This window comes from Carlito syrichta, unplaced genomic scaffold (genome assembly GCF_000164805.1).
Source record: "Carlito syrichta isolate Samal-C Ts95f unplaced genomic scaffold, Tarsius_syrichta-2.0.1 Scaffold307206, whole genome shotgun sequence".
NCBI classification, from domain to species: domain Eukaryota; kingdom Metazoa; phylum Chordata; class Mammalia; order Primates; family Tarsiidae; genus Carlito; species Carlito syrichta.
The window spans coordinates 572371-600128 of NW_007251302.1; the positions used below are offsets into that span (position 1 = coordinate 572371).

The 27758-nt window shown below is 37.3% G+C and overlaps 1 protein-coding gene and 1 pseudogene across 1 annotated transcript in view; one reads left to right on the forward strand and one right to left on the reverse strand.

Moving 5' to 3' along the window:
• AMPH (amphiphysin) overlaps positions 1-27758 on the reverse strand; it is a 267405-nt gene that overhangs the window by 92098 nt on the left and 147549 nt on the right. The window contains exons 5-7 of the mRNA XM_021715589.1: positions 27420-27474; positions 17794-17888; positions 14223-14318 (exon numbers count right to left, since the gene is read on the reverse strand). Coding sequence (XP_021571264.1) covers positions 14223-14318; positions 17794-17886 — 189 coding nt within the window. The 5' untranslated portion in view covers positions 17887-17888; positions 27420-27474. The remainder of the gene's footprint in view (positions 1-14222; positions 14319-17793; positions 17889-27419; positions 27475-27758) is intronic.
• LOC103266503 lies at positions 10007-10601 on the forward strand (annotated as a pseudogene).

The window sequence follows — 27758 nt, forward strand, 5'->3', positions numbered from 1 at the left end:
GCTTGACTGGAGATTGAGGTGAGTTGGAATTTTAGTAGATGAATCAGACTACAGTTCCAACCCTTTGTGTAGAGACCATGAGTAAATATATTCTCTTGCAATAATAATGAGTAAATATATTCTCTTGCAATAATAATGAAGCCAACCATGAGGAGTTGAGAGCAGAGCTTTCAGCCAAAAATCAGGAAAATTTCAGAATTGGTAAGGGAAATCAGGTAAACCTATACTCTCCATTAACCTCTACTCTAAATCTTTAAATGTTCCATTTTGAAGATCGTGAAAAATTATATTAGAAATGGCTTTATAATTCTAATTATAAACTCTAACACACACAAAGAAGTTCTATAAAACAGATTTACTTCCTAAGAAATCTCTTTTCCTACAAGTGTTTCTCAATCCTTTGGTCATTAGAATCACTTGGGCTAATGTGTCATTTAGGAATATCTGGTGCCTAAGACAGAGGGGAGACTGTTTGAATGGACAAGTCCTTTCCGTGGGTGTCCACTGGATGCCATGAGAAAGTCAGGGAACAAGACACCCTCTTACAGTGCAGGTGAGAAAGAAGTGACCTCTGGCTGCTAGAGAATGGGCATAAAGCCCTGTTCATTTCCAAGGACTATTTTCTCTTACAAAGTTTTAAGCTGCTTGAGGCACCAAACCCTACTGTCAATAGGAGCCAGGCACAGATCCATTGCTTCTGGAGCAGGAGTAAAAGTAAAACCAACCTGGTTCTGGGGGAGGGAAAGATAACCCGCTGGCCCCTAGGATATAGGCACACATAATTGATACACGCAAAATTGTGAAGAAAAAAATCTTGATCCATGGGTGGGGGGGCATAAAACCTCCTGGGGCCCAAGAGGAGGCCCAGGAGGCCCATAACAAACTAGAGGTCTGTTGCCACTTGGTCAGGGGAAGGAAACTCCTGCCCAAAAACAACCACATATATGGTAAGGCTTGGAAAAGGTAAAAAGAGAACTGCCTTGACTCCACTACAAGCCTAACACTAGAAATGCTGCCTACCACCGGAAGGACAATGCAAGGAGAGAGATGCTTACTACAACACAACCATATTCCAAGGACAACCAAAATCTAGAGGACAGCAGGAATGCTAAGGAAAACCTTCTGATACCCAAGAGTTCCAAAACCAGGCTTGAACCTAAGACTCAAGATATTATAGATGTTAGAATATAAACACAAGGCATTAGTAGTCCAATTCTGGAGGAACTTGAAAGCTGTAGTGCACTGAAAGTAACAATAGCAACAAAAAAGCCCAAAGCCATCTCAGGTTACACAATTATGTTGATTCCAACCCCCACACTAATAGCCTGACAAAAAGGCTTGCCAATTTCCAGGCATAAATATTTCTTTGGTTTTTACTCTCCTATTCATGATGTCTGGCATTCGATTTAAAAAATGTGAAATGCACAAAAACAAAAGAAAAATAACTCATGCAAAAAGATAAATCAATCAACAGGACCAGAAGCAGACATAACCCAGATGTTAGAAATAACAAAGAGGAATTTTAAGATAATTATAATATGTTACAAGTAACTACTTTGAAAAAGTGGACAACATACATAAACAGATGGGGAAATTCAGCAAGGTATGAAAGCTTTAACAGTCAGTCAATGGAAATTCTAAACATTTAAAAAATATCAAAGAGGAAAAATTTCTTTGCTGGGCCCAAAACTAAACTTAAAACACCTGAGGGAAAAAACAGTGAACTTGAAGACAGGTCAAGATAAATTATTCCCATTAAAACACAAAGGAAAAAAAGAGTTGAAAAAAGCTCACAGGGAATTGATTATATAAGAACTTTAGATTTGGTCCAACATGATGTAATTGGAGTCTCAAAAACAGATGACAGGGAGAGTCAGAAGAAATATCTTGAGAGATAACGGTAAAGAATTGTATAAAATAATGAAGACATCAAAGTACAGATCCAAGAAATTCAGATAATTCCCAAAAGGAAAAATGCCAAACAATACACATTCAGATACATCATAGTCAAACTATTTAAGTTTAAGAATAAACAAAAGCATAACATAAAAAGGTGGAAATTACAGTAAGTTCATTTTCAGAAACAATGCAAGCCAAAACATACTGGAATGGTATCTGTAAAGTCCTGAAAAACAAAAAATAAAAAGAAATTTCACAATTCAGAATTCTATACTCACTGAAAATACCTTCTAAAAATGAAGATGAAATAAAGAGCCTTTTTCAGACAAACAAAAGCTGAGGAGATTTATTGTCAACAGAAGAATTTTAATACCAAGAGAAGCTACACTTGGCATTAGTAAACAAGAAGTACACAAAGAAAAGTACCACAATTACCAGATTTTGTTTTATAAACTTTAGTTGCTTGAAGAGGTAATTGACCAAATAGAAAAATCCAGAAATAATGCATTGTAGGGTTTATAATATATGTAAAGAGAAAATGTATGACAATAATAACATAAAGGAAAGGAGGGAGGAATTAAAAGTATACTTTGTAAGGTGCCTAAATGATACATTGTGACATAAATTATTTCAAGTTAGATATAAGTTAAAGATGTGTATTATAGAGTAAAAGGCAACCACTAAAAATAAGTTAAATAAAGAAGCACTAATATGCAAATAGTGTAAAATATACTGATTATGAACTCCACACTAAGAGATTCTTATTAAATCAGTCTGACAAGGCCGAAACATCTGCACTTTAAAAAAATATCCCCAGTACTCCAGCTATGCCCAGCTAGTCTAATAATAGAACTGTAGGCAGAGGAATTGTTTTAAAAATTGCTAAATCTAATATGATAGGAATAAGAATAAAAGCTAATCAAAGTATAAATGTTTACAGATGACAGCATAGTCACATCCCATGGATTCTCGCAAAAACCTATAATATAATGAGTGTTGCAGAGATTACCCCCATTTTACTTGTAGAAAATGTAAAGTTGCATGAGATTAACCTCTGATTTGTCCCAAATTGTTCAGCAAGTCTGTGGCAAAAAATGAGTTGAATTAGAAATCAGTCCCACTGACCAGTGCCCAGAGTAGGGTGAAGCAAATGAGACAGGGCACAAAAATTTAAGGACACTTACTCTCAGTGTCTTCCTCCTTCTATTTTGTACCCTGCCTCATCCAATCCCATCCCTGCTCCTGAGACTCAGTTAGTGCTGTTTCCAGTACTCCTGTTGTTTCTCTGACAGGCTCTGTGAGTCAATTATCACCTGTCACTTTATGCTATTCCTCTACCTTTTTAGCTGTTTCCAATTGCTTTTTTTTTTTACATGCATACCAGATTTTATTTATTCAGTCATCTGTTGGTGGACACTTGGGTTGCTTTCATGCTTTAACTATTGTGACTAACACGCTATAAGCATAGATGTACAAATATCCCTTGGAGTCCCTGCTTTCAATTCTTCTAAGCATATACCCAGAAGTAGAATTCTATTTTTTTCTTTTATTTTAAAGATGTGGGGGTACAATTCAGGGTTAGGTTTCCAATTACTTTTATTTTTCTCTGAACCCACCATTTCCAACTGGTGTTAGTAGCAGAAAGCATGGAAACACAACCCCAGTCTCTTAAAGATATACATTGAGTTAGATTGGGTAGGTTAGAGTGAAACCCTTCAATAAGGTATGGGGAGCAACGTGTGCCTAGCAGTGACAAAGCTCATTATTTTATATCAAACATCTAACTGTTACCTTCAAAGTAGACCCGTCCCTCGAAGCAGTGGCCTGTGTATAGAGCTCTACTTTGTGAACTTGCCTTCTAGCTGGGCACTCCTTTAATATCTTCCAAGTAGTAAATCTTGATTCTTTGAAGATGAATTTGATTTTTGAAAATAGCCCAAATTCAATTACTTTGAAGTCTGAGAATAAGGTCAAAGAGTACACTGGGTAATCTTATTTTTGTTCAAAAACAAGAAGTGAATAAATAAAGTAACTCATTTTCTTGTATCATTGGCTAGTCAATTACATGGCAGAAGTTCTTACCATGGCAGAAGTGACTATTTTGAAGACCACTTCTCATTTTGATGCATGTATTTTTGTGTATGAAAAGAAAAAAATCAATCTTATTTCTTTGCCTATCTTATACATGGGAAACTAGGGGGTGGAGGGGATCGAATCACTTAAGTAAGGATTCGATTAACACACATTAGCTTAATCATGGAAAATAATATAATTCTTATTTAACCATCCAATAATAAACATAATTAAACTATATTGTAAATTCAATTAAAAGTTATTGATAAAAGAAATTTCTTGAGATTACTGTTGTACATTGAACTTCTGCAGTTAAAAATAATTTATTATACTTTAGAAGGAGGCAAACACTGAGAGTAAGTGTCCTTAAATTTTTGTGCCTTGTCTCACTTGCCTCATCCCAATTTGGATTTCATTTTGGTACACTGTAGTAAATATATGTTCAGTTGATCTTGCATGACCGCCAAGCTAGAATTTAAACTGCATTTAACAATAACTGCTCACAGCTGTAAGCCGGCCTGGATTGGTAACAAGTAGGCTCATTTCATAACATTGATTTTAGATGTCAGTGCTGCATAATAGGAACCATAACACAGGGTTCCCTGCCAATCACAGCTGGAAAAGTCAAACATTGTGTCCTCACAAATGGTACTTCATAGCCCTCACTGATAAGCTGCTGCAAATATTTAGAAATTTGCCTGTGGTTTCAACTGCACATGGCTTGTTGATTTTAATTAGAGTCAAGGAAGTCAATTGTGTCCTGTGATTTGAAAATTCTCTACTCAGTATTTTCAACTATTATCCTTCTTTCAATCAATAACCCATTCATCACATAATTACTTGGCACTAATTTTATAAGGTAATGAAGTCTATACTTTCTTTGACTTTCAGTCACTGATCAAAGGCACAAAAATAAGTTAAGTTCAATATACACAAGAAAAATGTTTTAAAGATTAACTATAGATATATTCCCATCCACCAATTCAAAAGTGTTTTTTTCCGAACTAAATTTGCTATTTCCTCAAATGGTTTTTGTGTTATATGATTTCACAATTCTTTATCTTGGTTGATGATCTCTGTGTATGATTCAATTTTTAAAATGTGACTTGAGAGAAAGAGAAAGATAGAGATGAGCGAGAGAGAGATAGATATAACCTCTAACCATGTGCATGTAAAACCTTGACATATATTTCATTTATCTTCAGGGCATCCAACAAAAGATCTAGAAGATATTATTCCCAGTAGATTGTCACCAGATGGTTCAGTGACTTGAGAATCATCTTTGTTTGTGACCTCAACTATGGATCTCAAAAAAAGGACTGCTTAACTAAAAGTTCTACTGAGTTATCTTTCAGACATGAAATAAGCTGAAAAGCCTAGCCAATATAATTCATCATGATTTTAATCTATGTGTTTCAACACACATACTTCTGTGTGTGCTTATCTTCAGAAGTTATTTGCTCCTAAACAGTATTCCAATTTATAAATAACTACCTCTAGGCAGTACAATAACAAAGATCTTCACATTTTTTTGATGATAATAAGTTTATTCAACATTTCAAATGTGTACTTCTATAGTCAATTACAATCTACATTAGCTAAGTCATACTATGAACATATATAACGTGAATAATTTAGACGAGTTCTCCTCCCTTACATAGACAGCGATTAAACAGCAACACATAGATCAATTTCCTTTGTTAGAAAACCAGAAACAAGGTAAGCAACTCCTGAACCCTGTATATGTACTAATCCAGCCACGTTGAAACTAGTAGGATGTCAGGTGCGGTGGCTCCTGCTTGTAACCCCAGCACTTTGGGAGGCTGAGGTGGGAGGATTGCTTGAGCCCAGGAGTTTAAGACAAGTCTAGGCAACATAATGAGATTCCATCTCTGCAAAAAATTTAAAAATCAGCCAGGCATGGTGGCATGCACCTGTAGTCCCAGCTACTCAGGAGGCTGAGGTAAAAGGATTGCCTGATCCCAGGAGGTCAAGACTGCAAGAAAGAAAGGAAGGAAGGAAGGAAGGAAGGAAGGAAGGAAGGAAGGAAGGAAGGAAGGAAGTAAGGAAGGAAGGAAGGAAGGAAGGAGGAAAGGAAGAAAGGAAGGAAGGAAGGAAGGAAGGAAGGAAAGAAGGAAGAAAGGAAGGAAGGAAAAGAGAGAGAAAGAAAGAAAAAGAGAGAGAGAGAAAGAAAAAGAGAGAGAGACAGAGAGACACATGCACTGGTAGGAAAAGTGGAGATACCTTCTTGTTATAATCCCTAACCTCAGCACAGTGCCACACAATCAAGAGGGAACCCTAGCTCTCACTGAAGCTTCTAATTGAAGACTGAAGGAGTTGGACTGAACATCTAGCATCCCAACTTCTCCAGATTCTACCCAAGGTAGGGTCTTATCTCTTGTCTGTCTCAGAGTGCTGTAAGCCCAGCATATGTTAGTCCCTGGGGTCTACAGAAAACAAACAATGGTTTGAACAGACATGCAGACAAATGACACAGCTCCTTCACCTTGCTCAATGCAGAGTAAGCTGGCAGAAACAAACAAAAACATACTCCTACCATGCAACTAGTCACCGCATCCTCTCCCTTCAACTCACGGCAAATAGGCATAAAACCCCAGATCCCAGTTTCTCCTCCTCCCCAGGAAGTAAACAAGTTAAACAAGCATCCAAAAATTCAGCTTTTGGGAGTGCTATTCAAAAAACTATCCTCAGTCTCACTTTTCTTGAAGCACTAACATGCTCCAGCATTCTCTAGATTACAGGTTGCTAAGAACAAAGAAAGCAGTTGGAATAACATAAAGGTTTGTGAGGCTTCCAAAATTTATGACTGGGATAATTAGTAAAGGTTTTCTCCTGTATGGAGCCAGTCCATATAGACAGAGAGAGAGAGATGACTGCTTTGTCTAATGGTATGACACCAACACAGAAAGTCAAGGTGCTTAATGGAAAAGAAAATATGTTTCAAACAAAGAAATAAGGTAAATTCTCAGAAATTGAGCCTAATGAAAAGAAGATATATTATTTATCTGAAAGAGAATTCAAAGTAACTATCACCAAGTTCAGGAGAAAGAGGTATAAACAAAGTGAGATTTTCTTTTATTTTTTAACTTTTTATTATTATTTTATTTTAAAGATGTGGAGTGCAATTCAGGATTAGGTACATGAGTGGTCAACAAAGAAATAGAAAATATTTAAAATACCCAACAGAAATAATTGAGCTAAAGAATACAATAAAAGAACTGAAAAACTCACTAGAAAAGTACAAGAACAGATTGGATAAAACAGAAGAAAAGATCAGTAACTCAAAAACAGGTCACTTAAAATTATTTGGTAAGAAGAGCAAAAAGAAAGTCAAATGAAAAAGAGTGAAAAAGCTTAAGGGGTTAGTGGGAGACCATCTAGTGGACCAATATATGTATTGTGGGAGTCCCAGAAGGAGACAATTGAAAGAATAAAGTTTATTCAAAAAAAAAACAGCTAAAAACTTCCCAAATCTGAGAAATAGCATGAACTTCTAGATCCAAAAAGCCTATAGAACGCCAAATAAAATGAACCTCTAAAAATCTACCCTGAGACACATTATAATCAAATTGTAAAAGATAGAATTTGAAAGTAGAAAAAGAAAAATGACTTGCCACATACAAGGGAGCCTCCTTAATGCCATCAGTGGATTTTTTTCAACAGTAGCAGCAAGCCAGAAGAAATTGAGATGATATATTAAAGGTGCTAAAAAAAAATTTTTAAGGCCTGCCAACCAAGAATACTATACCCAGCAAAACAATTCTCCAAAATGAAGCAGAGACAAATACATCACCAGAAAAACAAAAGCTGAAGAAATTCATCACCACTATATCTACCTACAAAAAGTGTTAAAGGAAGTTCTTCTTCTTTTGACTACAGAAAATAACAAGTTTTATTTTAAAGTTCCAGACCTGATTTCATCTAGCTGCTGCCAACAACCAGAGAGAGTGTCTCTCCCCAACCCTCGATTTGGGAATTGTTCAACATATCAACAGTCAACAACATATTGTCTTAAGGAGTAAACAAGTAGCTTTTCTCTAAGGCCACCAGGCACACCAGGAAGGCAGTCAGTTCTTGCCTCTTCCTCCATCTCTCGGAATCTGTGTCCAGTGGGAAAGATCCAGGCAGGAGGCTGAGTGGCAGCACAGCTTTTAAGCTACTCTGTCTTCATCCCTGGATCCCCCCCAGAGGAACAGAGAAAGAAGATTCTGTTTTTCTGTGTCTCAAAATGGAGGGCCTCAAAACCAACCAACCAAAGTTCCACAAAAAAAAAAGTCACATCAACCATGAAAGCTCAGGTTTTTCTTTAACATGACATAAAAGGACACTAAACATCAAAAACTAGCATTAAAAAATATAAAACTTCTTGGTAAAAGGTAAATATATATAAATACAGAATAGTGTATTACTGTAACAGTGGTGGATAAATCACTTTTAATTCTAGTGCAAAAGTCAAAAAACAAAATTACTAAGCATAACTACAAATAAAAAAAGTATGAATACACAGAGCAAGGATGGCTATTCTTATCAGACAAAAAAAATATTTTAAATTTCAAAAAAAAGATGACAAGAGAAAAAGAAAGACATGTAATGATAAAAGGGGGTCAATCAGCCTGAACAAAGCATATTTGTATACCTAACCCTTAACTAACTGTACCCCACAATATCATAATAAAAAATATTGATAAAAAATAAATAAAATAAAAAATAAAAACAAACAAAACAAAATAAAACAAAAAAGGGTCAATCAATCAGGAAGATATAGCAATTATAAATATATATGCATCTAACATAAAAATATCTATATATGTAAAGCAAATACTGACAAACTGAGGGAAGAAACAGATAACCATACTATAAAAGTAGAAAACTTTAATGCCCCACTTTCAGTAATGAATAGAAAAACCAGACAGAAAATCAATTAAAAAACAGTAGACCTAAACAGCACTATAGAATAAATGGACCTAACAGACATTCAGAACATTCAACCCAGCAACACACTTCTCCAGTGCACATAGGCTAGATTACATGTTGGATCACAAAACAAGTATTAACAAATTTAAGAAGACTGAAACTAGAATCAATAGCAGAAGAAAAAACAGAAAATTCACAAATATGAGGAAATCAAACAACACACTTTTGAAAAGCCAATAGGTCAAAAAAGACTTCAAAATAAAAATTAAAACATATCTCAATGCAAATGAAAACAAAAACCAAAATATACCACAACTTATGGGATGAGTTTAAAGTAATACAAAGATGGGAATTTATAGTGATAAATGCCTACATTAAAAAGAAAGATCTCAAATGACAACCTAACATTATATCTCAAGAAACTAGAAAAAGAAGATTAAATTAAGCCCAAAGTTGGCAAAAGGAATGAAATGATAAAGATTAGAGCAGATAAGTGAAATAGAGAAAAGAAAAATAGGAAAAACCAGTGAAACTATGAGTTGACTTTTTTGAACAAACATGAATAAATTTTCAACCAAACTAAAAAAGAAAAAAGATTCAAAATAAAATTAAAAATTATAAAAGAAACATTGCAACTGATGCTGAAGAAAGAAGGATCATAAGAAAGTAACATCAGTAATCACATACTAACAAACTGAATAACATAAAAGAAACCAATAAATTACTATAAACATACAACTATCCAAGACTGAATCACGGAGAAACAGAAAGCCTGAACACATCTATCAGTAGTGAGGAGATTGAATAGGCAACCAAAAACCCACCACCACCAAACACACCACCACAAAAGTCCAAGATTATATCATTTTAACGGCAAAGTCTACCAAACATTTATAGAAGAATGAATGCCCATCTTTCTCGAACTTTTCCAAAAAATTATAGAGGAGAGGGTACTTTCCTATTCATTTTCTGAGCCTTTGATACCAAAGCCAGACAAAGATACCAAAAGACAATAAAACTACAGGTGGGGCGGGGCGGGGTGGAAGGGGGTGGTGGGGCAGGGCAGGAGTCGTGGCGCCAGACGCCAAGGGAAGGGACTATGAGAGTCGCCAAGGACACTCAGGAGGACCACGACACCTCCACTGAAAATTCAGATGAGATGAGTCCAGTCACGCCCCCCAGTTTGAGCTGATAGTTTCTCTTCCTGAACTTGAAATGAAAACTCTGGAGGAAGACCAAGAGGAACTTTTGAAGAGGTGGGCAAGCTTTTCCCATTGGCTTCCGAAACGGCCTCCCAGAGGGAGGCACGGCTGATGTCAAGCTCCTCAAGCATAAGGAGAAGGGACCATCTGCCTCCTCTTGAGGAGGGACGAGACTCTGAAGATCCATGCCCCACCACTACACCACGCCGATGATGGAGTTGAAGCCCAACACAGGCAGTGACAGTGCCTGGGGCTGGAATGCCCACGCCGACTTTGCTGACGAGTGCTCCAAGCCGGAGCTGCTGGCCATTGGCTTCCTGAACGCTGAGAATGCGCAGAAAAAGCAAAACAAAGCCTGAAGAGTGCGGGAGAGAAATAGAAGAGCAAGGAAAGAAAGGATCAGGCAAGGACAATGGTGCCGAGGTGGCAGAAGGCTGGGAGGCTCTCTCAGGGAACCAAGACACCAAGGAGGAGGCTGAGGAGAAGCAATAATGGTCTTGTCTTATTTCCTTTCCTTTTCTTTTTCTTGGTTTTTTTTTCCCTCCTTTTTTAAATTTTGCCCTGCCCTTCTCTTTGGTTTGTTTTTATTCTGTTTTGCTTTTGCAAGGGACTTTATATTATGAACTGAATTCCAACATTCAGGGTTTTTCCCCTCTAAGTTTTTACCCTACTGAAGATGACTTCAGAAAATCATTCCCCAGTCAAGAAAATGCACTGTGCTAACTTTCTTTTCCATTCTGGAAACATTTATTTATAGTCATCAAAACTAGTGAACAAAAAAACACATTTGGAACCCGGAGGAAAAAAAAAAAAAAACTACTGACAATATTCTAATAAACATAGATTTAAATAAAACTCAACAAAATACTAGCAAACTGAATTCAACAGCACATGAAAAGGGTCATACACCATGACCAAGTAAAATGCATCCTTGCGAAAATCAATGAACATGATAAACCACAGAAATCACATAGTCATTTCAATACATGTAGAAAAGGTGTTTGATAAAATTCACTACCGTTAGTGAAAAAACAACAAGCTAGGAATAGAGGGGCAGTATCTCAAGGTAACAAAGGTCATGTATTGAAAGCCTATAGGTAAAATATTCAAGGATGAAAAAACTAAAAGTATTTCCACTAAGATCAGAAATAAGACAAGGATGCCCACTCTCATCACTTATATTCAACATAGTACAAATTGCTTAGACTGAGAAATTAGGCAAGAAAGAGAAATGAAAGGTATCCACACTGGAAAGGAAGAACTAAGATTTTACCTGTTGGCAGATGCCATGATCTTATAAGTGGAAAACCCCAAAGACTCCACAAACTCATACACAAAACTGCTAGAACTAACATAGAACTAATAAATTTAGTAAAGTTGAAAAAATACAAAATCAACATATGATAATCAGTTGCATTTCTATATATGAGTCACAAACTATCTAAAAGGGAAATTGAGACTACAATCCCATTACAACAGTATCAAAAAGAATAAAATACTTAAGAATAAACTTAACTTTCACTTAAAAAGACATACACTGAAAACTATAAAACATTAAAAAACTTTTTAAAAAACTAAAGAAGACAAATAAATGGAAAGATATCCCATGTTCATTGATTATAAAACTTAATATTGTTAAAATTTGTATATCACCCAAAGCAATCTACAGATTTAAAGCAATGTCTATCAAACTATCAATGGCATTTTTAACAGAAACAGAAAAAACAATTCTAAAATTCACATAAAATCAGAAGAGGTGCCAAATAGCTAAAATAATCTTGGAAATGGAGAACAAAATGGGAAGCATTATACTTCCTAATTTCCAGCTATATCATAAAACTACAGTAATTAAAACAGTATTATACTGGCATAAAGACAGATATGTAAACCAATGGAACAAAATGGCCCAGAAATAAATCCACACACATACAGTCAACTTATCTTCAACAGGGTGCCAAGAATGCACAATAAGGAAAGAATAGTCTCCTCAATAAACAGGACTGGGAAAACTGCATTTCCATATGCTAAAGAATTAAATTGAACCCTTATTTAACACCATACACAAAAATCAATTCAAAAGGATTAAAGGCCTAAATGTATGACCCCAAACTGTAAAACTCCTAGAAGAAAACATAGAGGAAAACCCTTAATTTTATACATGAAAACATTTTAGAATAGACATTGATTTGGCAGTGATTTCTTGGATTTGACACCAAAAACCCAGGCAAAAAAAAAACAAAAATAGATAAGGGGACTACATCAGAGTAAAAAGTTTTTGCACAACAAAAGAAGCAATCAGCAGAGCAAAATGCCAGCTAGGGAAAGGAGGAAAAGATTTATAAACCATTTATTAGATAAGCTAATCTTCAGAATACATAATGAACTCCTAGAGCTCAATAACAACAAAAAGAATAATCCAGTCTTAAAAATGGACGAAGAGTTAATACAGACATTTCTCCAAAGACATATAATTATAGTCAAATTCAGAGAGGCAAAGAATATACAGAATGGTGGTTGCCAAGGGCTAGGGGAAGTTGGAAAGGGGGAGTCACTAACCAATGGTACAAAATTTCAGTTGTGTAAGATGAGTAGGTTCTAGAGATCTGCTATGCCTATAGATAACAGTACTGTATTGTGCTCTTAAAAATCTGTTAAGAGAACAGATCTCATGTTAAGTGTTCTTATCACAATAAAATAAAAATGTAAATAAAATAAAAATTAAGATAAATTACCACGCAATAAACAATATTCTGGTGTAACAATTATTCTAAGACTGTTCCAAAAATGCTACAAATTCCAATGCAAACTTTGAATGTCGATCAAAATAATCTGAAGATGTTCCAAAACACATTCCCTACCCAATTTTTTTAATTTAATTTTTTAACTTCTCAGAAAAATGTTAAAACCTGATCTATAACTTCTAATTTGGCTGTATTTACCCAATGACTCACTAAAGCACTTTGCTGCTTAATACAATAACATCATTGAAAATCCATAATTTGGATTCGATCACTGTGGCATTTTGCCAACAGGGCTGATATATCTAGTCTGATCTATTTAAGTTCTTGTCTAATGACACTGGTGTCCCAAAACACTCTTTGTACATTGGCCATTTTGTATGTTAGGCATTCTGTGTGGGACCAAGGAAACAAAAGTCATTGCTATGAGTACTGTTTTGGCCAAGAAGCCTCACCATGATTCATAGCCAGGGCTAGTTCACATTACTGCAGATTGTTTCCTGGTGATTGTCTGTGACTACAAAGAAGGTCAGATAAAAGTGGAAATATTCATCAAAAGACACCTAATACGATATTTATTACAGGTGCCCACTGATTCCTGGCCTCCTCATCCTACAGGGAGGATAGTACATGGCTGTCTTACCAGGCACTCCACCTTGATCAGGGAAAACAACTGCGGCAGTGGTGGGGCAGATGTACAAAGCTACCCATTTACTATATGCAACCCAGATGGTTTCAAAATCATCCTTTCCTATAGCGTCAATTTCAAACCTGCACTTATGAATTTACTTTTGTCACAGATTCAAGTGTCAAACAAAATAAATGTTTTAGATAAGATATTATAGGTCCAGATGCAAATGTATTTAAATGTCTATCTTACTATTTCAACTATGAACCTGAACATTTCAGTGAGATAAAAAATATCCAGGTACACTGTAAACACATGCAAAGTAAACAAGGAAAGATCAGATTTTGTGGTCACATTTACAATGAATTTTCTCCCTTCCTTATAACCTTGGCTATTCTGATGAAAATCTTTGTCAAATGTTATATAATAAAAAGTTTTGACTATAAAGAAGATTGGATTTTTTGGTAGCTCTGATTTATAATTTTATGTCTACAGGTTTTAAAAAAGGCCTCTGTTAAAGAATAAAAGCTAAAGCAATTAACTAAATGGAAAATGTGATTTCTGTAACTACATTTCATTTCAAAATGATAGGAACAGTATAAAAATCCCATGCTTAAAAATAAATGAAAAGTTACCAACTATCTTTGATGTCAGTTTGAAGACTCTTAATTCTCCTTTTCTTGCCTATGTTTCAATAACTACATGAGGCCATTCAATTCTTCCCTTTATACATACAGAGTAAAATACCTTTATGTCAGGAAATTGGCCCAGGTAGGTATCCAGTGTCAGCAAGGACCCATCCACTAGTTTTTGATGGAAGTCTTCCCATAATACATCACATTTCTAAGGAAAAAGAGAAATAAAGAAACAGCTGGTGAATTATTTTAATTGGATACTTCTCACCAAAGTTTTTAAAAATCTAAAACTGCAAAATTAGACAAAAATATTTTCCCAAATATCAGATGCTAAAAAGAATGTAGATTATTTAATAATGCAATAAAATTTTAAGGCAGTTTGGCCAACTAGTTCTAATTAATACAGGCTAGCTACGAGCTCTGCTCATTAAAAATGTATTTATGGGCTGGGCACAGTGACCAATGCCTGTAATCCTAGTACTTTGGAAGCTGAGGCAAGAGGATCGCTTGAGGCCAGACCAGCCTGAACAATATAGTGAGACCTCATCTCTACAAAAAATTTAAAAAAAAAAAATTAGCTGGGCATGGTGGTACACACTTGTAGTCCCAGAGACTCTAGAGGGAGAATCTGGGAGAATCTTCAGTCCAGGAGTTTGAGGCTGTGGTGAGCTGGTATCATGCCACTGCACTCCAGTCTGGGTAGCACAATGAGATCCTGTCGTCAAAAAAAAAAAAAGTCCTCAGCAGGGCTCTGTGGCTCAGCCTATAATCCCGTGCCTTGGGAGGCTGAGGTGAGTGGACTGCCTGAGCCCACGGGTTCGAGACCCGCCTGGGCAACTTGGCGAGACCTCATCTCTACAATAAATCAAAAATCAGCCGGGCGGGGTAGCCCGCACCTGTAATTCCAGCTACTTGGAAGGCTGAGGCGGAAGGATAGCCGGAGCCCGGCAGGTCGAGGCTGCGGTGGCCAGGAGCGGCCACTGTACTCCAGCCTGGGCGACAGAGTGAGACTCCAACTTAAAAAAAAAAAAGTCCTCATATCTGTATAGATGAACTTTGGGCTAAGAGATCAAGAAGAATTCCACTGAGGCAACTTATTTCCAAAGTAATCCATGAAATTAGAAACCACCCCAGATAGAAGCAGACAACAAACCATTGTTGAAATCTCCACAGGGAAAGCAGAACAGTTACAGCCACACAGGGCAGGGACTTGCCATTTAAGGAGTACCAACTATGATTAAACACACAATACTAGTTGTTATTATTACAACTACTATTATTACTATCACTATGTCAAAGCATTGGGTTAACCATTGCGCATATGTATGTTAACGTGCATGGTCATTTAACTCTCACAATAGTTCTAAGAGAAAAAGCTTGTTATTGCCACTATCCAGAAGAGGTTTTATTGAAGTGGAGAGATGTCACATAACTTGACCAAGACCATTTAGTTGATCAATGACAGACACAGGTTTCAACTCAGTTCTGTCTCTTTTAATTCAAAGCCTCACCAGAGCAGGCTTTACACCTCCATCATGTCACTTTGGGAAACTGAACCTTCCTAAATTTCAGTGTCCCAAATTAAATGAGTTGATCGTGTAAAGTGCTTCACAGAATCCCAGGCAATAGCAGGGACTCAAGAATGTCAATTACACATTTCTCTCAGTGCTACATTTGGGTTCTCCTGATTGAATATGTTGCTTGTTCTCTGCCCTATCTTTCTTTTTAGTAATTGAACTTCCAATTTTAGCTGGGCACATGGACAATAAGGATAAAGGCTCTATTTCTCGGACTCTGTTGCAGCTGGGTGTGGTCATGTGACCAAGTTTTGGCCAATGAGACATATATTCAGTAAGTATCTTATAAAGGACGCAGTGGGCTTGTCTTCCAGCCTTTCTCCTTCTTGCTGACTGGAATGCAGAATGAGGGATGATGGCCAGTGCCCGGAAAGTAAACTTGAACCTGAAGGAGGCAGGGTAAGGATGGTAAAAATGGGCCCCTGATTCTTGTGGGTTCACCATGCCATACCTGGGCTGCCTACTTTCAAATTCCTTTATGTGAAAGATGTTTCTATCTTGTGAAAGAAAATAATTATTATTTTGGTTACAAAAAACAAAAAAATTGAAATCCATTGTTTTAAAAGGCTTATCTTCCGATGTGACTAGACCCTCAGAACATGCAGTATTCAGTTACTTCATCAACAAAAGGACCCATATTGGCATCTACAACTGAGGATTCAAAAAATTGTGGCATCTACAAGAACCAAGAACCATGTCCTTAAAAAATAAATGTCAATCATGGCATTTACCGTCCATAAGAGGTAAACACAATGTTCTGAAAGTTTTTATTATTCTTTCAAGTTTCATTATTCCTTTAAACATTCTTAAAATCCTTTTTTACAATTAATTTTTAGTTACACACCATTAACTAGAAATTTACAAGATATTTAGCAACATGATGCTGAAACACAGTGTTTCAATATTGAAGAAACGTGAGAAGATGGAATTACTTAATAATTGCATTTGAACATGGTGTGTACAGCTGGTTTCGCCAAATCCACATCCTGAAATTTTTGAAGTATGTAATATAGCCAACAAGAGCTTTCCTCATATATAAATCTCTGTTTTTATTTCAGGCATAAGACTATGAACATCAATGTCAGGACATCAGAACTACCATGAAGCCGCCTAGGATTCAACATTTCTATCTTTCCCAAGGCTCATCTCACGTCAGACCTTACCCTGAATTCTTACTGTCACATCTAGTTTAGGTCTTCTGTGCCTAAATGAGCTGCAATAACTGACCTGAAGTAGGAGACATGACAAACCACTACCCTTTGTTTTAACAAAGCACTTGGATATGAGAGAATCCATGACCAGCAACTGTCTCACATTTATAATCACAGCATGCACCAAGTGCTGACTAAGTAGAGACCATGCACACAAAGGCATTAACTATGTCATTCATAGATGCAATTATTATTCTCATTTTGTAGATGAGGAAACCAAAGCCCAAGAAGGTTAAAGAATTGATCCAATGCCACACAGAGCTACTCTTGGTTTCTTGCCACCCTGCTTTTCACAAAGCAGGAATGCCCATTTGCTCACTTCCCACCAGCCAGACGGCCCTCAGCTATAAGTCTGATTTCAGGTGTGAAGATATGTCTAGGGCCAAAGCCATGATGAAGTCAAATTCCTTTTAGCAGGCTGACTCTGTGTCTATCCTCAGGTTCTGCAGATCAGTGAAGGTCCCAGCCGGTGGAATGAACACTCTTCTGAGTCCCTGTCCCGGCAGTCAGGGAGGGATAGTTCAGCAGGGAGATTAAGGGCAAAGGGGTGAAGTTCGTTCACAAAATTACACCATGATGCAGTTCTGCTAGCAATGGGCTGTTAAGACTTATAATGAGGACAGAAAAGTGATATTGTTGTTTTTTATAAAATAATCTTTCACACACAGTTTGCTACCTAAGTGGTTATATAATCATCTTCACCTCTCACTATGAGCTTGGGATGATCCAGGTAAAAAGAACTGCCCAGTGCCTTCTGGATATACTGTCTCCCCTCACGATTAAGATTGTGAAGTGAGAAGAGGGATGTCAAGGGGTGGTAGAATGAGGAGGACTTGGTGGGGGCCCCCATGGAAGCCACCCCAGGCCTCCTGTATGCTGCCACCCTGGCTCTTACCTCGCCAACCATTTTCACGTCTTCCCGCCCATACCAGTCAGGCTCATAGACTTCATGCAGTGACTCAGTGAGCTTCATGGAGGCCTCTTGCATGCCTAGCATTGGAGAAAAACAACTCCTGTTACAGAGAAATGGGTGAGGAGTCTCCTCCCTCTTCTCCCATTTTTTTTAAATGAGAGAAAAATCTTGAGCACTTGCTAAATATTTAAGGAAAAATTACAAAGGCAACTGCTGCCTATACCTGTAGTCACATCTTTCCTCAAGGATCTCTAAGACTTTTTGCATTAGGTATTTTCTATTTTTGGCATTATAATGATAGATAACTAGATACAGGATCTTGGAAAAACTGGACAAGTATTCCATTCTGAAAACCACAACAATAATTATGTGTCCTATTATGTGTGCTATCACTTGGTAAATGGCAAACCATACATGTAAAGGATACTGAAAATACTGGCCCATAAAATTGCAGAGTTCTGAAAACAAAGTTAGTCCTAAATGAATTCAAATGCAAGAAACAAAGCATTTTTAAATGCTGATAGATGTAAAATCAACAGGATTGTAGGGCATAACAGTTGAAGGTGATCAAGCAGACTAAAATGGTAAAAATGATTAAAGTGGTTGTTTACACAGCCTAAACATTTGTTAAAGAAAAAAAGTTTGCCTTTCTCTAATACAATAAGTCCTTACGTTATGTCATCTATAAGTTCTTGAAAAGTATGACTTTCAGTGGAATGAAGTATAAGGAAATCAACCTGAGCACAAGCTAATTCATATAAACAATAGTTAAGTTCTTATGGTATATTTCTGGTCACAAACATATCACCAAACTTGTTTTTGTTTTTGTCATTTTTTTATTTTAAGGATGTGGGATACAATTCAGGATTAGGTATACAAGTGGTCATCATACAGGTAAAGTTTGGGCCTTCCCTTTGTCCCCACTTAACCTGGTTCAAGATCCGGTACCCTTATTAATGTTATGTGCTCCCTCCCCTGGCAGTTTCCCACTACTGCCAATCCCTTTCTTGTAGTATTATGATACATGTTCAGGATCCACTTATGAGTGAGAATATATGGTACTCAGTTCTTTGTTTCTGTGATAAAAATCACGGACTATGATAAACTCTAAATCCATCCAAGTTGCTGTGAAGTCCATAATTGTGTTCTTCTTTATGGTTGCATCATAGCATATTTCTGCTCAGAGACATATCACCAAACTTCTAAATAAAGACCAAAATAAAAAATGTGAGTAATACATACATTTAAGAAAGATTAATGAAAACAAGTAAGGTAAGTATTTACCCATTTACTCTAGTTCAGAGATGCAGGTGGCCAGAGCCTCTTCAGGCATCTCAGGGTACAAGATGGGAGCCAGGCCTGGACAGGATGCCATCCCAGGGCACACTCACACACATCCATACTCACCCACACTGGAACCATGGAGACAGGCCAGTTAACCCGATGGACACATCTCTGGGATTTGGGAGGAAACCAAAGTACCCAGAGAAAACCTGCACAGACATGAGGAGAATGTGCCAATAGCCTTGGCTGGGAATCAATTGTTTTTTCTTATCAATGTTATAACAAAATGACTGAATGAAACAGTATTATTTGAGGACCTGCTTTATTATTAAAAGCTACGGACTGGGCTCGGTGGCTCAGTCTGTCATCCCAGCACTTTGGGAGGCCGAGGCAAGTGGATTTCCTGAGCCCGTGGATTTGAGACCAGCCCAGGCAACTTGAGGAGACCTCATCTCTACAATAAATCAAAAATTAGATGGGCATGGTAGTGCGCACCTGTAGTTCTAGCTACTTGGAAGGCTGAGGCAGAAGGATCGCCTGAGTCTAGCAGGTCAACCCTGGAGTGGCCATGAACATGTGTGCCACTGCACTCCAGCCTGGGTGACAGAGTGAGACTCCAACTCAAAAAAAAAAAGCTATTCATACAGTTTTAAATCAAACTCTCAGAAAGCTTGGGGTTTTTAAGCCTTTGGGTCTGAATTTTCATTAGGGGCACATTTTATATGTTGTAAAACTATGATTATTAATAGGAAGAATATACATTTTTGAAAGCAACATGTTGATATAAAATGTTACCCAGTCCTTTCCAGTCTACTCTCAGGAACTCCCTGCACAAGGATTATAGTGTAAGATCTGGACAACCACAAAGAAGAGACAGCTCATGGCTGAGAGTCGAATAAGAACCCAGGAAGGACTAGGGGCTTGAAGATGTTCTTCTGGCACTAGACTTTCCATAACAGCTGGAAGGTAGGACCTGGACACGTTGGTGCCTTGGTCTTTGTCACTAGGGAGTAGGAAAAGACACTAGATAAATGTAAAAGAGAGAAAAATCAGAGCCCTATCATGAGTGAGGGAAAAAAAACACTTTCCATAAACTTAAGGCCAGTGAACCAAAGATGGAAACCACTTGTTAAACTAAAAACTCAACCACATGCTTGCTGGATTGAAGATAGCCAATTCTGGGTTCCACCATGAGAATATCTAAAAGTCAACGTGTAACTTGGTATTTCACAGCACTATTTCACTCGCTAGACATAAGGCATCTCCCTTCCCTCAGTGCATCATTGAGCTTGTTCAAGAATGCCCTTGACAGCAAGGTGTGTGGCTCACACCAGTTGAAGTGACTTGGCTTTCACAAGATGAAGTCCTGGCAGAGTTTGGGGTAGGAAAAAACAGGGATGACTCAAGACTCTGATCAAACAGAGACAGCAAATACAATGCAAAACATACATCTGAACCCTGGTACTCCAAATCCAAGCAAGAAATAATGCTTTCTCTTATGATGTGGTCATCGCTGAGGTGGCAGCTACATTATCCCAAGTGTTCCATTTACACCCACCAAGCACAAACAAACCGACCAAGAAATATGTCCCTCAAATTCTTACCACAAGTTGGTCACTAGTTGATCCCCTTATATAATTCAGATACTAAAAAGCTTCTGAAGTTTTCTTTAAATCTTAAGTCTGACGGAAATGATAAATAGTGGTGCATATAGGCTCTTTAACAATGTCTTAAGAGGAAAAAATGATGGCATTGTAGGACAAATAACTTTTGTGGTGAAAAATGAAACCATGAATGTGAGCTTGAAATAAAATTGCTGAGGTTAAAAACACACAGTTGTAGTAAATATGTCTATTAGCAGCCAAAAATAACTACTACCAATTATGGTGTGAATAAGTGATGGATTTTTTGGAAAGAAGTCATTTTGACACAGAAATTATTTCCAGAGAATCTACTCCATAGGATACACTTGATTAATACACAGGTGAGAAGCTACATGCCTTGCTTTCAAAGATGTAAAGACGAGCTGAGATTTTAGCAATTTAAAACTTACTCTGCTGACCATATAAAATAGGGGGGAAAGCTAAAATCCAGGCTCATTAGAGAGTAATGTGGCAACATTGAAGCAGACTAGATGTCAAATGTTACCTGGCGCTTATCTAATATTCATCCTTTTCTTAAAAGATTAGTGATTTCCAAACATGTAAGACAACTGCCCAGCATGACATATAGATAAATTATTATTTTACTATTGGATGGAAACCACTTCCCTCTCTTCAAAATTGTGGGCCTTCTCCAAGGCATTTAATGTAACAACCTCTATTCCCACTTGCAGCCAAACATGTGAGCTTTGAGTTTCATCCTCCAGGACTTGTTGTACAGATTGCACTACTTCATAAACATCCCTTGCTTGAATAGCCTGAGGGTATGTGTTTTGGTTAAAAATAACATCAGGTAAAATATATTATGACAATAATCAGCAGCAGTGATAAACCTACTGAATAAATGCCTAAAATATTTCAAGCATTGCAGCTGTGTGAGAAGACAGCAGCTGCCTCGGAGGAAAGTAGGAATGGAAATTTTTCTCTCAGAATCTGAATGAAAAGAGTAAGGATGAGAACAAGAGTCAGAAAAAACAGGCAGAGGGTAATGTCACTCAAGAACAGTCAACTCTGCCCCTTGCGTCATGTCTACATATAACAAATCACATGAACTAACAAATATTAATGACACCACCTGGGCCACACTCCATTTAGAGAGAGAGGGGTCTTGGGTGTCCATCATCTCTTCATCTGGCCTCTACTGCGCTCACATGTCAGTGACTCCTAATTCCAGACTGCTGCTGGATATCCCTACACGGAAGTCTTACCAACACCTCAAACTTCACATGACCAAAACAAACTCCTAACCTTCCTCCCCAAATGTGCTCCTGTTCCTTTTCCCAAGTCTCATGAATGCTTCCCAGTATTCCCAGTTAGAAAACCGGAAGTCATCCCAGATTCATCTTCCCAAACTGAATTTGTCACCAAGACACATGAATTCTGCCTGATAACCCAACCCAGCCCCTTCCTTCCCTGTTCACTGTCACTGCCCTGGATTAGCTCCTCATCATCCACGATTTTAGATGAGATGCCATAACCCATGTAATAGTTTAGCAAAGTACTTGGCACATAGCAAGAATTCAAATGTCAGCCATCAATATGAAAAAACTTCGGAGGCAAAAAAACAAAATTAAGACTATTATTTGCAATCAACTAGCCTTTGTTAAAAATCTTGGTTCTATTACATACCACCTGAAATTTAGACAAATTACTAATCATCTTAAACTTCAGTTTTCTACAGTGTAAAATACCAATAAATAGTAACACCTCTCAAAATGTTGTAGTGAGATTTGTATGAAAAGAGGCATTTAAGAAGCTTATCTCAGTGCCTGGCATGTAAGTGCTCAATAAGTATTAGCTATGATGACACTTGATCACAGCCAAAAGGCCAAGAAGCAATAAATGTAAGCTACTACTACAACTACTACTACTACTACTACTACTACTACTATTATGACTATTATTATTATTAAACTATTATACTAGACTTCTAGTACATAACCTTGCAGTTTCATTCTCTCTAGTCCGAATCCCACCTAACTACAATACTTTTCTAAAATGCTAATCTGATCATGAAACTAATTCCCTTGCCACAATAACTTAATGACTGCCCTACCATAGATAGAATACAACCCTGATATGATATAATACATGAAGAATTTCTTTACACAGATGCTGCCTACTTTTCTATATCTCATCCAACTCAGTTTTCTGCTTGCATCTCACTGCTCTATTTGTCTTCTAAAAGCCTATGCTTCCTCCTGCCTTCTTGTCTGATTGCTTCTCTGATGTGGAATGTCAACTTATTTCTCTAGCAAAACTAATTGATGACCACCTGTGCTCCCTTTCTGGGTCCAGTTAAGTGTAAGCTCTTTGAAAGGACACCTGTCCCTACTAAGGTGGGGGCTGTCATCTGTTATGATGGCAGTCAATGCACACATCTGTTAGAATATGTATTATTGTGCCTATCTGAACTTTTTTGTTTATTTAACCATCTCCCCATCTTTGCTGCAACCTCTTGAGAGCGGACACTATGTCTTTTTCATCTCTGCATCTCCATCACCTAGAACAATATCAGCATACAAATGGTGCTCATGAGATATTTGCTGCTAAAATAAATGAGAGCATAAGATCAGCCTTGCAAAGCCCAAATATCAGCAGAAATCATAAAGACCTACAGAAGAGAATGCCACCCAGAAATTAATAAGAAGACTATCAGAAGTCATTTAATTCCATTTTACAGAATCCCAGTTTTAGAGTTTGGGAGGCTCTTGTAAGAACTGGAGCACTTAATAGATGAGGAACCCAAGGAAGTCAAGAGACTCAATAATCCAGTCCTCTTTTGATGGACAGCATGGTTGGTTTCATCATCTTGCTATTGTGAACAATGCTGCAATGAACATACGTGTGCAGGTACCTTTTTGATAGAGTGATTTGAGTTCTTCAGGGTATATTCCCAGTAGGGGGATTGTGGGGTCATATGGAAGGTCGATTTTTAGAGCTTTTAAGAGTCACCACACTGATTTCCACAGAGGCTGCACTAGTTTACACTCACACCAACAGTGTAGAAGTGTTCCCTTTTCACCACATCCTCTCCAGCATCTGTTATTCTTTGAGTTATTGATAATGGCCATTCTGATTGGAGTTAGGTGGTATCTCAGTGTAGCTTTAATTTGCATCTCCTTGATGATTAGTGAGGTTGAACATTTCTTCATGTGTGTTGGCCGCTCGTATGTCTTCTTTTGAGAAGTGTCTGTTCATATCTTTTGTCCACTTTGTAATGGGGTTGTTTTTTTTTCTTTTTAGCACATTTGAGTTCCTTGTAGATCCAAAATGTTAGGCCTTTGTCAGACATGGAGTTGGCAAATACTTTTTCCCAGTCTGTGGGCTGTCTCCCTGCTCTCTTGATGGTTTCTTTGGCTTTGCAGAAGCTTATCAGTTTACTGACGTCCCACTTGCCTATCTTATCTCTTATGACCCGTGTGTTTCGCGTTTTGTTCAGGAATTGGATGACAGTTCCAATTTCCATAAGGGTGTGAATGTGGTACATATACACAATGGAATATTACACAGCCATTAAAAAGAACAAAATCATGAATTTCGCAGCAACCTGGATGGAATTGGAGTTTATAATACTGAGTGATCTCTCACAGAAACAAAGATCTGAGTATCACAAGTTCTCACTCATAAGTGGACCTTTAACAACTATCATAATACGATAAGAAAAGGATTGACAGTGGCGGGAAACTATGGCAGGGACCATCAACAAGGGTACCTGCACAATGCATATTTGTATACCTAACCCTTAACTGTACCCCACAATTTTAAAATAAAAATGTTTTAAAAAATTTTTTTAAATTAAAAAAAAGAGAGACTCATTGAGTTTCCCACAACAGCCCAGGGTCCATGACTCTCTGGGGATCTCACTCCTCTCTAGTACTGCTATTCTGCTGCTCTAATGCTGCCTGTGTTACAGTAGGATTAGTTAACTAGAGCTCTTTTTGTGAAAATAACAAAAACTGCCTGTGAAATCACTTTGAAATGCAAACTATGATCTACTTAACATATATCCCTTTCCTTCAAGTGTGTTCTTCAAGCCCAAAACATGTTTTCAAGGAACACTACTCATTCTCGACACTTTGAGAAGAGAGGAGGATTCTACAGTCGAGTAACTCAGGGAAATCTTGCCTATCTCACAAGCCTTCTGGAGTTGACTTCTGCATATTACAGGCTCGGTAGTATCCTGTTTAAAAATGTATTCCAACCAACACTGGCCAAAGTAATTTAAGCATAGATATCTTTTTCTGGAGCATCACTTATCAATCAATCAACAAAACCCAAGATGGGAAACTGATAGAAATCCTTCTCCTTCATATGGAGATGTGGCCACAGGAAGTGAGATGCAGGCACATTCTCACAGAAAGGCTGCTTTTGACGCTCTACCCAACTTCTCTGAAACTAATACCTCACTCTCAGGGAATTCTCCTTCTATAGCACATTAAGGGGAAAAAAAAGTCAGGCTTTATAAACAACATTCTACACATGAAGGAAGTAACACAGACCAAATTATATAGACCTTGAAAAGAGACACAGCTTACTCATTCATACAGCAAATCTATCTACATCACTAAAAAAATCAGCTCACATAGAAAAAGTCCTGTGCTTGAAATAATATATGACTTTTGGTGTTCAAATCCTAATTCAATAATGAATGAAATACCTACAGTTATTTAACTATTTTCTGACTAAACTGTTGCAAATACTTAAAGTTTATTTGGAGCAGTGAATTATGAGCCTTATGAATCTACATAAGTTAAAAATATCTGAGCCTTCTTTTTAAAACTTCATTGCAAACATAAAACAGAGTTAATGACACTGATTATATAGCTGTGTTGGGAGGTTACAAAGAGATAATATGCCTAAAATGCTTCTCACAGAACCTAGCACATAGTAAGTGCTCATTAAAAAGTAACAATAAGTTGCCATTATTCCGTTGTATAGATGAACTCTAATTTGTGAAACTAATGCTCTACCACTGGTCATGTAGTTCAAGGGCAGGAAAAGGCAGTGGATAAAATGCCAGGGTTCAGGAGAAACACAGAACAGAGCATGAAGCCTGGCCCTATTGTTTACTAAGCATGTGACCTTGGCTAAGCTACTTAACATCTCAGTGCCTCATTTTTCTTTTCTGTAAAATAAAGATAGCAAAAGTACCTATTATAGACTTCTCATGAGAATTAGAATGATATGCCTGGCACATAAAAAGTGTAAAAATATTTTAGCTTAAAAAACAATTTCACTAATTTTTGTATTATGAATAATTTTTCTTTATTAATTATCTATTTAATTTTTTATTAACATTTTTATAATCAATTTAACATGTCAACATTGAAAGCAAGAGAATAACTTCTTAGAAATGGAATTGCTATGTCAAAAGGCTTTTGCCCAATTGTTCTACAGGAAATCTGTCCTACCAACAATGCACTAAAGGGGTCCACTCCTCCCAGTTCTGCCAGTGTTAAATATTATGGTCTTTCTTTTTTTAATGCCTTTGATTATTTGGAGGAAAAATGTTGGCATCTACTTTTGACCTTACTTAATATTCTTTATTTGTGAAGGTAAGCTTTTCTCATATTTACTACTCATCTATAGTTCTTTGGATAATTTTCTCTTCATATGTTCTGTGCATTTTTTATTTGACCAATCGATCTTCATTTAGTTTACTTACTGAACTCTTTACACCTTGGTTCACATTTATTAAATATGTTGTCAAAATGGTGATTTTTTAACACATAAGTTTTACATATTTATGAGGTCAAATCTCTCAATAATTATGGTTACTGCTTTTTGGGTAACCCTTATAAAGGCCTTTCCTAGCCAATACAAGAAACTAAATCTACTGTCTCTTATTCCAGTATTTTAGTATATTTTTATATGCATATTAAAATCTTTACTATATTGAGAAGGAGAGAGTAAAGTTTGAGGTAGAGGACCTCCCTATTTTCTAAATGTTCAGTCAGTTTTCCCAGTACCCCTTGTCAGAGGATCCATTCTCTCCCCATTAATCTCAAAACCTGGCTTACAGTCTATCATATCTGTGGGTACACTTGCCTCTGGCTCGGGGCAGGCAGCGTGATGATAACTAGCAGCCAGGGCTGAACACACCTCCCTACTGCTCTCTCCTCCCTCCTCCCTGGGCCTCATTTCTTCGCCTTGTATGGCTGAGTCCAGAAACCAATGTGAAGGCCTCTCCAGAGCAAATGCTGCCGGTCCACACAAGCCACATCCAGTCCAAGGCTGTGCTTCCCATTAACCCTCCACCTGCCTCTGCCCCTGTTCCTTGCCTCTTTCAGTGAGAGGGCTACAGTGTGAGTCTCTGAGTGTTCTACTCTTGGGACATGCAAGATGTAAGCTGTCTGCTGTTTTTCTTAAACAAGTCTCAAACTCACTCTGTCCAACAAATCTTCCTGGAAATCTCTGGCATGTGTGTGGGTGCCATTCATTCCTAGTTTCCAGCATAAGGGCAGACCTATTTTTTTCCTTGTATGCTCTGATTATCATTTCAATGGGAGTTTGGGGTGGGTAGACTGGAACACCTGAGTTCAAGTATCCATCTTGCCAGAGAGTCAAATGGCCCTGTAATAAACACTCAATCCTGTCACTCATGACTTCCAAGAACATCCTGTGCTTGGTAACATGCAGTAAACAACTCATCCACATTACCTTTGATTGCTGCTAAATATCCTCGGAGTTCTCGTTGAAGTCTGGTACCCTCTGCCTGAAAAACACAGAAGCACAGAGATACTAAACACTTAGTCTATGTGTTATATGCAAACATGTAAGAAGCAATAAGTCTCAAACTTACTACAGCCAGAAGCTCATTCTTGAAAAAACATAAATATATGGACACAAACCAAACAAGATAATAATGTCCATTGGTCTAGACAAGTGTAGAGATTTTATTCAGCTTAAAAGAGCAAAAGAAGAAGGCAAGATTTTGCTAAATGTAGAAAATATAATTTATTATACAGCCTCCTATAAAGGAAGTTTGAGACGTGGGTT